The sequence below is a fragment of the Centrocercus urophasianus genome, unplaced genomic scaffold (assembly GCF_019232065.1).
Source record: "Centrocercus urophasianus isolate 14NV4802_14NV808 unplaced genomic scaffold, USGS_Curo_1.0 seq_10, whole genome shotgun sequence".
Taxonomy (NCBI): Eukaryota; Metazoa; Chordata; class Aves; order Galliformes; family Phasianidae; genus Centrocercus; species Centrocercus urophasianus.
The window spans coordinates 64,643,247-64,658,050 of NW_024884142.1; the positions used below are offsets into that span (position 1 = coordinate 64,643,247).

Here is a 14,804-nt window from a genome sequence, read left to right on the forward strand (position 1 = left end):
CGGTGCTCAGCGCCCTCAGCAGTACCCCCATGTGAAATAGCGCGGGGCTTGCAGCAACCAGGGGGCACGGGGAGGAGGCCGAATGCCTCTGGGTGCGTGTAGAAGCAGCCCTTCAGCTTGCTGCAGTCGGGGCTTCGGGCCACAGCCCCCATCTTCCCCCTAGTCTAATCTAACGCCCGTGCGCTGCAAAGCCGGGGCTGCCCGCGGCTCGCAGGAGGCCGGCCCGGAGGAGGGGCAGCGGGTGCCGCCGGGCGGGCCGCGCCCCGTGGCTCCGAGCCGCCGGGGGTGTGGCCGGGGACGCCGCTTTCCGCCCCGCTCGACGCGCCCGGGGAGAGCCGCTTCGTCCCCCCGGGGGCGGGATGTGGCGCCCGCAGCCCCGTTCGGGCGGCACCGACAGGCGGCGCCGCGACGGTGGCAGCGGGAAGGAGGCGGCTGGCCCAGGTGAGCGGGGCCGGGGGCTGCGGGGCGGCACGGCGCCTGGGAGGGAGCCGGGAGGAGCCCCGTGAGCGCGACGGAGCCGTGATGGGGCCCGGGTCGTCCCGCAGCGGCTCTCTCCGCTGCCGGAGGGGTCTGGGCGCTGCGCCCGGCCCCTTCGAGTGGGATCCGAAGTTTGGGTGGGTCGGACGGCTTTGGGACGCTCGGTGCGGGCGGGCGGTGCGGAGGAATTAGATACAAAGACTCGTTGCTTGCTTCTTAGTTTCAAGCCCGCTTTGCTTTCTTAGTTTTCAGTCCCCGGAGGTTTTGTCTTGGCGAGGGTTCTCGCAGCGTTGCCTAGGAAACTTTGTTATAATGCTGAAATAATACTTTTTTTTCCCTTCTTGCTTTAACCCTAAAATTCCTATTATTCCCCCTCTGCTAGTGTGGAAGCAGTTACATTACTACATAAATGCGTGTGATTTGTACGTGTGTGTATATATATACATACATACATATGTTTGTGTATATAAGTGGATGTGTATGTGTACGTACATCTACATAACCATGTGCTGCGAGGGAAGTAGATGCACTCTTAGAAGTCAGCAGTCTGGTACCTCCAAACTTGGTTTAAAAAGGAAGCTGCCATTTTCATGAGAAAAAGGCAAGCTCATGTATCAGTCCGTGCATAAACGAACACTGAATGGCTGCGGCTGGCGGGGCAGGTGAGCTGCTCTCCCTCCATCATGCAGCTGGTAGCCTGAGCAGGAATCATCTCTGACAGTGGTGCTGGTGAAGGGCTGGAGCTGTGGGTAACACAAAAAAGTAACGTGCCCTTCTCAAGAGAGTTCAGGAGGGAAGGCACAGCACGCACCAGGCACATCAGCTGCCTTTCTGGCTTTTTTGGATACGCAGTACTCGGAAGCAAAACTTCCTGCAAACACTCCAGTCATCCTTGCCAACATATCAGTGGAGAGCAGCTCATTCATGTTTGGGTAATCCACGCTAATCTCTGTGTACAAGTGGTTGAGTAACTTTCTGCTGTGCTTCTGAATAGTGCTTTAAGAGCTCTGTGGTGAAGTGCCTTTAGCATAGAAGCTTTTCTATGTATATTACCGAGCATATACCGCCAAGTGCTGCTAGCAATTAAAGTAGAGTTTTGAAAGAGATGCACAAAGTACCTTGAGGTGCATTATCTCTGTTTTTGTCCTTTTATTTTTGTTCATTTACTTGCTAATTTGCAATTGGCCTTGCAATAACTCTTGAAAACGGGAGAAAAGTGCCTCTTTACTTAGTTTTGTTTAATTTCCAAGTATCTTTAGTTATCTTGTATTAGTGTTCTCTCATATTATTGCTGAAATCGAAGTTGTGGTTTCTTTTGGGAAGAGATGGACAGTGGTGTTACAGCCAAAGTTCTAGAGCATCATTTCCTATCAATAGGATTTTTAGGCACTTTGCAAACTAAGAAGGAGGGTTTTAAAATATGTGGTCAAAAAGAAAAATAGTTGAGTTTAGAGGTTTGTGATCCCTTAGAAATGGGACCGGGGATCTAAAGGACATGGTCTTAATATCAAATGTACAGAACATTTGTGAGTTCCATCTGTGTGTTTTTTCTTGCTTCCTGGTGCTATTAAACTTATCAATTTTCTGTATGGTTCTTTTAGATCGGTCAGTGAAAATAACCTAACATACACTGTACTTACATACACTTAGCAGCACAAAGCTCTGAAGTGTGGTCACAGGCAAGTGCTATATTGCCACTGGCTTTCTCCCTCTTTAAATTCAGATAAATCAGTCTTTGTTCTCTTCAGCAAAATGAAGTCAAAAAGTTTGGGCCTAAGACGCTGCTTCTGGAATTGTAGTGGGGTCGTGCAAGAAAGGAGGATTTATTAGCACCAGTATGAATTAATTGTAAGGAACAGAAGGACAGAAAGCACTGCAAACAATGTTTTGTACTCACAAAAGCACAGCACCCTAAAGGTTAATTCTGACTTAGTTCACAAATTAGGCACACTCGGGTAGGTTTTTTTTTTTTTTTTTACTCAGCATAACTTGGGCCTCCCGCAGCTCCTGATCCACCTGACCTCTCAATCGAGATCTACTGGAGTGTGTGGCACACCCTGAGTGCTCATCAGGAGTTATGATTCTTTCATTTCAGTGTTTGGTTTCCTTGAGCAAATGTTCTTCCCAATTAAGTGTCAGGCAGTCTGCAGCCTTTCCTGCTTTTGGACGTAATACATATTAACAACTCATGTGACAATAGCTTTTCTTACTTCTTTTGGAGGACCAGGCGCAAAGGTAAACGGGGAGGAACCTGTGGAGTTGCCGTAGAGATTTCCAAGTTCATCCTTAGCACTGTTGCGTCTCTTTCCAGACAGCAGCCCTTTCTTGCTGTGTCACTTGGATTAGGATTGAGTGTGTGGTACTCAATCCTACTCGGTGTTCTTGGAGGAAAACTGCCGCAAAGCCCTTATGTGTGAGGAATGAATGTGCCCTTTGTAAATCAGCAGTCACACAGGAAAAACTTGGCCCTCTGGTACTGAACAAAGGCTTCTGTGCCCATGTGAAGGTCTGTAGTACCCTTGTTTGGAGGTGTTTACTTAATTCAGCGTAACATTAACAGTTTAACAGTGCAATTTGTGCTCTGTTTTATCACTGCATTAACTGCTCACCTGAAAAGTGCTTTCAGGGAGAGATGTTTCTTTACCCAGTCTCCCAATCACAGATGCTATGTAACAGGAGCTGAGATTAACTGCTGATATTCTTTGTTTGCTAAATGTGAGTTTACCATATGAAAACTGAATCAGCAGTTGTCATATTTTATTGACTTATAAATGTGCAGTTATTTCCCTGTTCATTGATGCTGCAAATGTAAAATGGCTTAATGACTAATCTGAAGTCTACAGGCAGAGTGGTGAAATCATGTGCTTGCCTGAAGTACGGTTCCTTTGTTCAGCATGATTCCTTTGGTGCACGCAGAATTTGGATTCTGTCTCCCCTTTGTGTGATGTGCCACATCTGCGTGCTGTACAATAATGCCGTTTTTATCTCAGATCCTCCTTCACCTAACAGCCTCTTCCCAACACACGCATCTCTTATTATCTCAGTATGATATTTAATAACAGGAACACTGTTGTCTAATGAATCAAATTGGTGGTACTTTCTATTCTTTCCCACAACCTCCCCCCCCCCCCCCCTTACTTACCTACCTTTCTTTCTGTCTTACAAATAAGTTTGTTTGATGTCAGAGTAGTTTATCTCGTTTCTTGGCTCTTTTTGCCTTCTCTCAGTATGCTTATTTGTAGCAGCACCAAGTGCAAAAACATTTGGATTTTACATTGAAAAAGCAAATACTTTCTACATAAGCAGTTGTGTAATCAGGATTAGAGATGGAAAATGCATTTTCTTGATAGTACTTATCTATCTCCCTTCTTTTCAAAGATAGGTGTTACCTGCGTTTGTAGATAGTATCAAACTGTACACAAGTCAGAACTGGAACTGCAGATGAGCTAAGCAAGGTGTATATGCTAAGATGATAAAATCTTCATGTAAAAGAACTGTATGAGAGAAGTGTCTGCTTCAACCTAAGAATAGAATAAATGTCATATATGTGAAATTCTCTTCCACCTTTCCCTCCTATGCACAGTGGCAGAGGAATGGGATTTAGCGGGCTCTGGCTGAGAGGTTTCTTTGTTAGGGTCATCAGGGCAGGAAACCATTATAGAGGAAAATCTCTTAGTGGAGCAACTCTGAGGCAACCTGTGGAGTGAAAAGTCAAGAGGTTGATGGTGGGTATTGTAAAACTAAGTGAAAATGGAAGGGTTGGTATCCATGGACAAAACAGGAAATGGGAATTGCAATAATTAGATACTCTGAACTGTTCTGCAGGTCTCCGTATTAGTACAAGATGAGGCATGTGGCATTGGTGTAGCTTTTCAAAACCTTGCTAAATTCCATATGGTAATATTAATGCAAAGTAGAGTCAAATGGTAGGGTTGTTTTCAATGTGCCTGTGTATAATCAAGTTTGACAGTGGCTTCATGACCTTAGTGATTGATGGGGTGAGCAGGATAGTCCCTAGCTCAGCTCATTTAGCTGGCCCCACTTCTGGATTTATTGTTAGTCGTGCTTTGGGTCTAAAAAGTGTTTTGAGCATTCTTAGAGTCTTTTGTTTTAGTTTTGGAAGACTCTAAGGTCTCCAGAGAGCCTGGGAAGGGAAGGCCTGGGTTGCTAGGCTGAGGCGCTTCCTGTTGCAGACTGTCCGTAAAGACCTGGGGGATGTGGAGCAGTGAGCTGGACAGCTGCTTCAGAACTGGGGGTAGGCTCTTCCTGTTAATAGAAAAGTGCATTGCCCTCTGAGTCTGCACTGATGCTTTGAACTGTGATCTGTGGGAGCCGAGCTGTTGATCTGTGAGCCCTGCTCCTCTCATGAAAGTGAAGGCATGCCAGCCTCAGGAGAGTGGGACAGACAGTTGCTCGGTTTGGTGGTGTTTTGCACTTCCTGCCAGATCTCTTGCCTAGCAGAACAGTGCATTTCTGTTTGTTTAGAGCAGTGAAAATCCTGAGAAACCCTTGCTGAAACTGCGTGAGAAATCTCCTGGCTGCCGTCACGTGTAGTGCAACACCAGCACAGATGTTCCTCAGTGTGGTTTTGCTCCTTCATGTCAAACTCATTAATAATCAACAGGTATTGCATTTCCTTTCCCTGGGAAATCTGAACTTGGTTGTGCTGAGACTGCTGCTGTAGTATTCACATATTTGTGGTCTGCCTGAGTCCTGTATGGACTTGGCTGGGAGACGGGCTGCTCAGCTAATGAGCAGTGGGAAAGGCTGCTTGCAGGCTTCCTGAGCAAATGAGGACAGGAGAAGGAAAATCATCTTTGTCAGGTGGTCTCAGTTTGCTGCAAGGTGAGCAGAGGCTAACTTTCACTTCTCACTTTGTATGTGGTGAGCACTAGTAGTTGTGTATCTGCTCTTTCAGCAGGAAGCAGGGGATTTTCCTGATTATGTTGCCAGTTTTGACAATAGCAAAATTTTCCATGAGATTGTCTGCTCTGAAACCAAGTGAAAAACCATTTCACATCAGCTGAGAGGTGTTCTCTATGTGTCCTTAGTGCATAATTCATAAGATGCTTACTTCCTTAGAACTGTGTTTTTTGGTTTTTCTTGTGTGTGGTAGGACTGTGGGTTTATAATCAGTGCTACCATTCCGGAAAAGACAATCTATGGAACTTCTCATCACTCTTTGTGAATTGTGCTGGTGCCCTGTTCTTGTTGGTTCCTTTTGTTATCTCTTGTGGAATGGATGGTAAGGTTTTTAATCATTGCTGAGTACTATAGGCTGTGTATATTGATGCCATTCACTTTCTGAATTGATTATTATCATTTAAAGATAACTTACCCTTGTTCTGACTCTGTGATAAATGTGCACAGCCATGTTTCTGGTGAGCATGGAGTAGCACTGGAGTCCTAGGTGAGAGCTTGCACTTCTCAAATAGGTTTGCACACACTTGTTATGTGTGTACTTGCTTTCTGTGTTGCCAGGTCTTAGTGAAACTGTGTGCTTTGTGCATTAAATTGGAAGTCTGTGACCATACCAAATGTACAGTAGCTGTGTTTTTAATATTGAAAAGCCAGCATGAATGTTCTGTGCACTCATGTGAGAGGTGCCTCTAGCAGATGGTACCCTCTTGTCTTTCAGTTGAAAAGCAGCCTAGAAAAAGGTATCAGAATAATTTTTTTTTTATAGCAAGCTGAATAATGCCTTGAGAGAAATGCTTTCCAGTGATTGTACAGCCAATAAAGAAGCCTTGGAAATAAACATTTTTGTGAAATAACTGCAGTAGATCAAAGTGACATTTAAGTGATGCTCGTGAGCATCATTTAATCACCAGCTAACTACTAAAGGTCTGCTGCTTTGGAACAATAGGAGTTTTTATACTATAATGCCTTATTGTGTCTATCTTGCTTATGGCACTGACTGTCACTGAAGCCTGTGATTTCTGTGTGTGTGTATGTATGTGTGTGTTGAATGCTATTTTTTTTTTTTATTTTTGAGAACCTATTTACTTCAAGTACTTAACTTTATTCTTAATATTGTTGATAGAAAGCCAGCTGTTTTCATCTTCCAGGATGTGCTGAAACTACTGTTTACAAACTTCCTTGTGATTTTAACTTCACTTCCTTTGTGAAGTTAGACCAGCTAAATTACGTTCGTTCTGAGTTGGATGTCTCGTCATGGATTGTATGCTTGAACTTCTGTTGTATGTAGAGAACACACAGTGAAATATTGTATATATATTTAAAGCTTGGTTGTATAGTGTGAGACTGCTTGAGTTGGAGGGCTAGCAAGTCTCTGGTCCTATACATAGCAGAGTTGGCTGAGGCTGGAGCAGGTTGCTCTGAGCTTCATCCTGCTGGGCCATGCATTGCTCCGAAGGCTGCACAACTGACTTGCCGTGGTCACTTCCTCCGCTGCTTGTCTTGCCTCGAGATGAAGGAGTTTTTATTCATACCCAGTCTGAAGCTCTCTTCTTTCCACTTTTCTCTGTTTCCTGCCTTTCCACGACATGTTGGTTTGGTTTTAACCTCACTGTATGTACCTAGCAGCTTGGGAACATCGTTGCTAGAAAATGGAATCAGACTTCACTTACAATCTAATTAAAAGTTTTAGAGTAGAATACTTAGCATTCTTTTATTTTTGCTTTCCTCCCTGTGGCATAAAATAGCAACTGTATTTGATGAAAATTGCTGCAAGTATATCCTTATACCCAAAGAGGGCATTCTAACCTTAAAGATGTCCTTATTTCTGTCTTCATGATTTCTCTGTTACAGAAGTCCTTGCTTATGACTCAGACTTTAAGGTAATATAAATTTAAGACATTTCATATGTTTTTGTTCAGTAACATGCTATGACATTTTTATTGTACAGAAATGAAAATCTATGCATCTTCTCAGTATCTCTCACAGCCTTGTTGTCACCTCTGTTTTTGTAGGCTGTTCTTGCAGCTCGCTCACTCATGTTTCTGCTCTCTAAGGGCTGGAGGGAGAGGATGACTTTAGGTTGCAGAGCTTTTGCAAATCACTTCAAAATCCTTTGAGTTGTCCCTTCTGTAGTCAGTAGAGGATTTAAAAGGCTTCCAGCTTAAAGGTGGAACTGTTTCACTTGGGAATTATAGGAGCCTATCAGTGAACCTATTCTTCCAATAAACTATCCTTCTGGACTGACTTGACATGGATATTTTATAAATAAATCTGCTCTCCTGTATCAGCTCTGTGGATTAATATAAACCAGTTGAGTTCAGAGCTCAAATTGCATTATAGGTAAGCTGAGGAGTTATTTAAATAGGATGCTTGTATTTCTTTCAAATTTGCAGTGAAAAGTTATGTTAAACCTGAGTTTTCCAATGAAATTCTCACTTAAAATAGCATAATTGGCAGGATCTGCCTTGGGGAGATCTGTGGCTCCAGTTTGAGTTTTGAGAACATTAAATGTTGTTTTTCACATCTCTAGTCTTTTCAGTAGAGAAAGGAATTCTAAAGGCGCAAAGCCTTATGTGTATTTTTATAATGACTTTTTTTTCCTATTGCTCATTTAGGAATCCTGTGTAAGTCATTAGCTCTTGTGGCGTGGCTCACTTGTAGTCTGTTTTAACCACAAACCAATGCATCAGATTACTGCTGTACCTCAGGACTGGGGGGGATCAAGTGTCTCCAAAAATGCCAAGCTTCTCCTGAGAGGGAGCAGCAGCAGTGCTGTCTGCTGCTTTCTAATAACAAGGATACTGTGTGCAAAAGTGCTGTGCAACAAAAGTACTCTGCCCACTGGGTGGGACTGGCCACTGCCAGTTACCTGGTGGGGGACTCCGACAACCCTAGATTCTGAATTCATCTTTTTTAAAGCTTGCAGTAGATTAAAGAAAAAGCGTTGAAAATCATTACGTGCATGACCTATGGTAAGTCTGGAAGATGGTTTGAATGATACTCAAATTGTGGGGTTTTTTTTTTTTTTTTCCTTTGGCTAAGCATTTTGATGTTCAAGATGATCTTTTCAGGTGTGTGTGCTTAGCACCATGTGTTACAATCAACACTTTTTACCCCCTTTAAAATCCTAAGTTGAACTGAGAATATATTGACACGAAAGACCTTTTCATTAGCTTGCTCAAACCAAACTTCCTTTGTGTAGAGGATATTTTCCAAGGGTCAGTCTGAATGCTGGTTTTTTTTTTTTTTTTTTGGTGACTTAAAGTATTTTATCTAAGATTTCGTTTCATTTCAGTGTTATACAGGGCCTTTAGTGCCCAGAAAACATCTGCAAGCCATCTCATGAAAGGCCATGATTTCTTTGAAGAGAAGTACTGTTCTTTAACTTTCTTGGGTAACAAGAGCAGACAGGAAGGGTTCAACGAAAGGTGGAATAGCCTGTAGCCTCATACTTAGATAGGAATGCTTAGGGAAGGAGTTACAAATAAGTTGTGACAGAAGGTGGGGTTTTTTTATTAAACCTCTGGCAAAAATCTATGGTTTTGTTGAACATTAATAAATGTAACCTGTATTATTGGCCGAGGGAGAATGTCAGAGTAAATTGTGGCAAGTAATTGTTTTGATTTCCTAGATGTGAATAGCAGCAATTTACTGTCTTGAGAAAGAAGCTCTTAAAATAGTGTTTTCATAGAGATGATCTCCAATGGGATGAATGGAGCCATTGTACGCTTAAAGTGGAATAGAGTTTTTATGAAAGAGGTAACAGGAGCCCTTCGGACTTGCTTGTCCTTGCAGCCAAAATGCTGCACACCTTGAGGTGATCAAAGAAATCAGTGGGTACAGCTGATGTAGGATGGGACTGCTTTTAAATGGGATTGGAGAAGCCTGGAGACCTATTAGTTGTGCTAATGGGGCAAGTGAAGTAGAAGGGCTCTTCACTTGGGAAGGGATGGGGTGGTATGGAAGGGCTCAGAGTTCAGGAATGTTGTGCAGGAGGGATTTTTTTGCAGCATACTTGTTTGTTGTTGTGAGGGGTGTGCTGATAGAGGGGTTATGGCAGAGAGGAGAAACTGGAAAGGGCCAAAGAGCTGGTACTGAGCGATGGTGCAGGGAAATCTGTGTGACTCTGATTGCTTGGGAGCTTTGTGGAAGGCCATCACTCTGGACTGTATAGTGTGTAAGTGTGAACTGTGCAGTGTTAGGTCAGATCCAGGTTTGGGAAAGTTTCTGGTTCAAATGTCTTTCATGCTTGCTATAAGAGGAATGAGCAGATTTGTGGGAACTAATTGGGGATTAAGAAGAGAAATGCAATGGAAGCTGGTGAAAAGGGAGGCTGGGTTTGGTGGGAGCAGTGGAAAAATTGTAGATAGCATTGGTATTGACAAAGTCAGATGAAGGCACAAGTGAAAGAATCAAAGCAGAGCTGTCAGCGTTGATCACATCTCCCCCCTCAGCAGGGGGTCTGGCTGACTGCCACCTGACCGTATGCACTAATCCTCATTTGCTTCCAGCAGTCCTGACTTTGCAATTTGTGTGAAGGCAGGATTTCAGGTCTGCTGAGAAGCCTTGTTCTCTGGATGTGATGTGACATATGTGGGGTGGCTCTCAGCTCCTGACTAGTGGTGACTTTCCTGAGCAAGCAGTCATACAGAATGCATGTGTTGTTGCTGCAGAAGTCCTTTGCCCAGACAGTGCTCCCATGTTGTAATGGGAATCTCAGGTGATGAGAGTTTGCAGTACTAAGGTTAGCCTGTAGGGCCAGGGCTCTTGCCTGAGGGCTGCTCGCTGTCCAAGGCTGCTGGGTGCCTTCTTGACTTGCTTGTACCCTTCTGCCCTTTCTTCTGAACACAAGGTTGAGTGCCATAGCGTTGCCCCATCTGCTAAAATATCTCTTTCCTACTTTTTACAGAAACGCTGTGAACATTTACCTTTGGACTTTGGTCATGGCTTTGTGGCATAGCTGTTTGGGACCACCAAGGAGACACTGCTTTGCTTGTCTGGGAAATATGGGCTTACTGCTAGGAAATGCATGTTGGAACATGTTTGCTTAAATGAAAGAGGATCTTGGTAACAGCTGTAACAGTGTCTAAACATTGGACTTGTCACTGTACAAAGCTTTGACTGCTTTTCATGGTTTCAATGTGGCTTTTTTTTTGGTGGGGTATTACTTCTCTTTTTTTTCTGTTACAGTTTTCTTCCTTAAACGTGAACTGCTGTTGATATCATACTAATGGCAACATAAATTAGTTGTATGTTGTCAGAGTGGGAGAGAAGGTGTAATTTTTCCTGTAACTCAGTGGATTTTTCTTTATACAGAGAAACTATATTCTTTCGTGAGGGATATTTATGTATTTATTTGAGATACCTGATTGAAGGCTGAGCATCTTTTGTCTCACCCTGTTCAGAAGGAGCTGCGATTTCTCAGTTGTGTTGTATGCCTATGGTTGGTATTCTGCTGCAGATTCAGCAGTGTTAATTACAGTGCTTCTTCCATGGCTCGTTCTTAACACAATCCCAGATTTCACCTTCACTTTTTTTCCTCCACTCTGGATGAAAAGGATATAGCCAATATCTTCTTTTCTATGTTCTCAGACACAATAAAGAAAACTTCCAGCTTCCATTTTGTCTGCCTGCAGCCTCAAGTGAGTGAGGGTTGTAAAGGTCAAGCAGTATCCTTGTGGAAGTCCTTGGAAGGGATACTGCGTGCATCCTTCTCACCTACCAGCACTGGTCTCTCTTGGAACCCACACTTGACCCCTTGTTGGTTTCTAACATCTGTAATGTAGTATTGATGAACAACCTGCTGGCCTTTAGCTAGGACTTGTGTTAACAGGAGGACAGGAGAGCAGTGCTGTAATCTGTACCTAGTCATCCAGCTTCATCTCACCATTCAGAGTGGCTATTTCTTGTCAGTGCACAAAAGCCCAGTCTGCACAGCTGCTGTTGCAAAGAGTACTAGAGTGTGCAAGTTTTGTGGAAGCAGAAAGCATGGCAGGGATTTGTGCTAAATCCTGAGATTATATTCTGAGGGGAGCAGGGTGAGGAAATGTTGCTGTGTGTTCACGTGCTTCCTTCCCACTGCAGCTGAGCTCTATGTCCCACATATTGCTATTACTGTGAAAATCAACTGTGTATACAGACTGCAGTATCTTATGCACAGGCTGCATCCTGGTGGTGCTGTGTGTTCTGTGTGATGTTTTTGCTCAGCTATCCTGATGTCTGAAACTTCCCTTCACTTCCATTGTTGTCTAGATGGCTCCGACATTGGGTTCTGACAGCCTGGCTGGGGCTGGGAGGGAAACTTCCTGCAGCAGGCAGGGGAGGAGCGTTTGCCCTGGGACTTCGATATTAAATTGTGAAGTTAAAAGTATACTGACTCTTCACCCTTGACAATATAGGAACTGCCACGTTGTTTTATTTTCATTATATGTGATGACTACTGAGCTGTTAAGAGCAAATTACTTTCTATTTCAGTAAACTCAATTCTGCTTTCATACTGGCTGTGCATCAGATGCTTAATTTGGAACCTGCTTTCTCTTGGTGAAATTAAAAATTCAAATCTCCAAGCTGGAGCACTCAAACTGTGCTTGAATTAGAAATTGACTGCTGTCAATGTGCTCTCACACTTCGCTCTCTCCCTCACCCCGATGCGTTTTATATTAGAGTCTTGCTGTGGCTGATCTGACGGAGCAGAAGTAGTGGGAATCTGCACTATCACTCAGTAGACAGAGTGATGAAAGAGAAGTGTGGTGTGTTAAATAGACCATTCTTGAGAAGGACTGCTGTGTACCAATTTGATAATTATACACATGTTTGGTGAAATACTTTTATGGGATACGACTGCAAACCATTAAGCATTGTCGACAAATTAATTAAGGACCTGGGCAAACTTAAATTTCTTCTTGCGGACTTCGCAAGAAATCCTTGCTTCCTTATTTCTGTGTCATGTTGAAAGGTTTCCAGATCCTGGCTAAAAGAACAAAAGTATTCTCTCCCTTTGAGACATTAGCATGAGCTGCCTCTACAGACTGTTGCACCAAAATTGCAAATGTGGTTTTTTTTTCCCTGAAAGGAAAACAACAAATATAAAAATAATAATAAAAAAGCACACCAACCAACCAAAAAAAGAACAAAACCAAAATTGCAACAAACCAAAAAACTCCACAGCACCTCTGCAAACTTGCAACTTCTGTGTCGTTCTGCCTTTTGAAAAAGTGGGAAAGCTACTCTCAAACATTTAGCTAAAAGTAAAAATAATGTTGGCAGGCTTGAAACAGATTGGGGCTGGGTATTTCTGGGAAAGTGCTTTCTGTTACTGCCTGTGCTGAAGGCACCTAGTGCTGGTACTTGTGTTCCCAGACCCAGTTGCGCCTTTACCTGTGTTGGTCATCCGTGGGGTGGGCTGTTAAAAGTACTGCAAAGCTGAAGTGGGCTATGCTGTGACTGGGGAGGCTTGGCAGGTAACTGCTGTGCTGTGTGGCCGTGTATGTGACTTGGGCAGTTCCAGCTAGCCTAGGGCTATGGCAGTGAGTTGGAGCGTGAGCGAGCTGCATAAAGAAGTTTGGAGACTGGCTGGGCTGAGGCTTTCAACCAGAGATGAATTTATTTATTTTGCTTGTGACATTTTAACAGTAGCTGACTGCCTGAAAACAGAGAAGTAACAAAGCAGGAACATCACTTTTGAGAAAAGGACAGATGTAAGTTTTTAGAGGTATTCTGCTATGTAAATGGTCCTGCTTTGCTGAGGCAGCAAGGTGTCACTTGGTTGCTCCTTAGTGTATTCAGCCACTTGTTCTACTCACCAACAAAATGAGTTTCCTTGTAGCACTGCAGTAGTGAGGTTATGAGGGGTAATTCACGTTTTAACTTGGAAAAATGCAATTTTCTATGATAGCCAAGCATTGGATCGCCAGCCATAGGATGTTGATTAGTTATCAAATAGACCTCCGCAGTGCAACTGCGTGCTTTCACAGACTAGGCAGTTATTGCCTTTTTAAATTTAAAAGGGTCAGAAATGCATATTTCTGTTTTTTTTTTTTCTTTTCATATCCAAGTGAATAGATGAGGCACTTGCTTGAGGAAAAAAGCCTGCTTGTATGCATTGTCAACGCACTGCTGAAGAGTGATGGATGCAGACGTGTACTTGCATTTTAAAGTGTTGGCAATATAAAGCACTGTGGTATGTGATTAAGGAAAGAGGTGTTTCTCTTATGCTTCTATGGCTAAATAAGTGTTTGTTACTAACACTGGGAGTGTTATGATATTTAAGAGCATACATCTTCATAGATCTTGTATTTTTTCCTTAGAGTTAACAAGGCAAAAGCAGGTTTAAAACACCTTTAGGAGAAGAAAAAACCTGATAGGCGTATTAAAGCTGGTATCAACTAGTGAGATCATTACTCTAGAGAGAAGTGTTGCAATTTCCTCAAATGGCTTAGGATGAGTTGTTACATTCAAGCCACTTACCTCCTTAATATAACAACTCAATGATGTGCATTATGGGAGTGTATCAATAAAAATAATTTTATTGAAACACTGGCTAAGGAAGACCACTCTTGCATCTAAAATGTCTTTGAAGTATTTTTAATGAAGAATAACAACTAATAAACACTTAATGACTTCAGAGTATATTTCATACATGACATGTTGGAAATTTAGCAGCTGAATAACTGATCTCAGCATGTGATCTTAGAAATTGCAGGAGCTTTTGGTGAGGGAATAATTTTTATGCAGCTCAGCCATTGCTCGCCTTCTATAGATGCACTTTGGGAAGTGCTGGATAAATCAAGGTATAGCTAACATTCAGTAATTAGGTTAAAAATCTGGATGAGACATTCACATTTCATTATTTATGAAAAGCTTATGTTCAAGGGTAACTTTGTTTGAAAGCACACTTGTGTAAAGAAACTGTAATGGCTTATTTTGAAACAGGCTGTGTTGAGACTGATGCCACCTTATTTTGAGAATTGTGGTATCTTTTGAAATTCACCAGACCAGTCAAAATTTAGCTAATTAGAAATCACAGCGTATTTTGTCATATTTTTGATAGAAGAACTGATCCATAATAATAGTTACTACAATGTTGGATTGATTAATCTTTGAGAAAGGTTAAGCTTGTGTATCTTTGTAAAGAATAAATATTTTCATCTCACTTTATGTACAGTTTAATGCAGGTTTTTAAGGCTTCTTCAACAGAAGTAGCACTATAGAGTTTGATTGGAGCAGTGCTTTGATGTCTGGCTTTGAATATGACCAAGTATTTTTCCTCAGGCACCATGGCTGCCACCCACCAATGTTCTATAGCTGAATTTGTTATTTTAATGGACATCAGCAGTGTAATGTAGGTGCAAACGACTGAGCTCTTCTTAAAACTACATGTGTAATTTCTCATTTATTTTCAGGGATAA

At 42.6% G+C, this 14,804-nt stretch overlaps 1 protein-coding gene across 1 annotated transcript in view; it reads left to right on the forward strand.

Moving 5' to 3' along the window:
- The first annotated feature begins 359 nt into the window (after positions 1-359).
- Positions 360-14,804, forward strand: part of DISC1 (DISC1 scaffold protein) — a 192,295-nt gene continuing 177,850 nt past the window's right edge. The window contains 1 exon segment of the mRNA XM_042817335.1: positions 360-441. Within this exon segment, the coding sequence (XP_042673269.1) occupies positions 360-441 (82 nt within the window).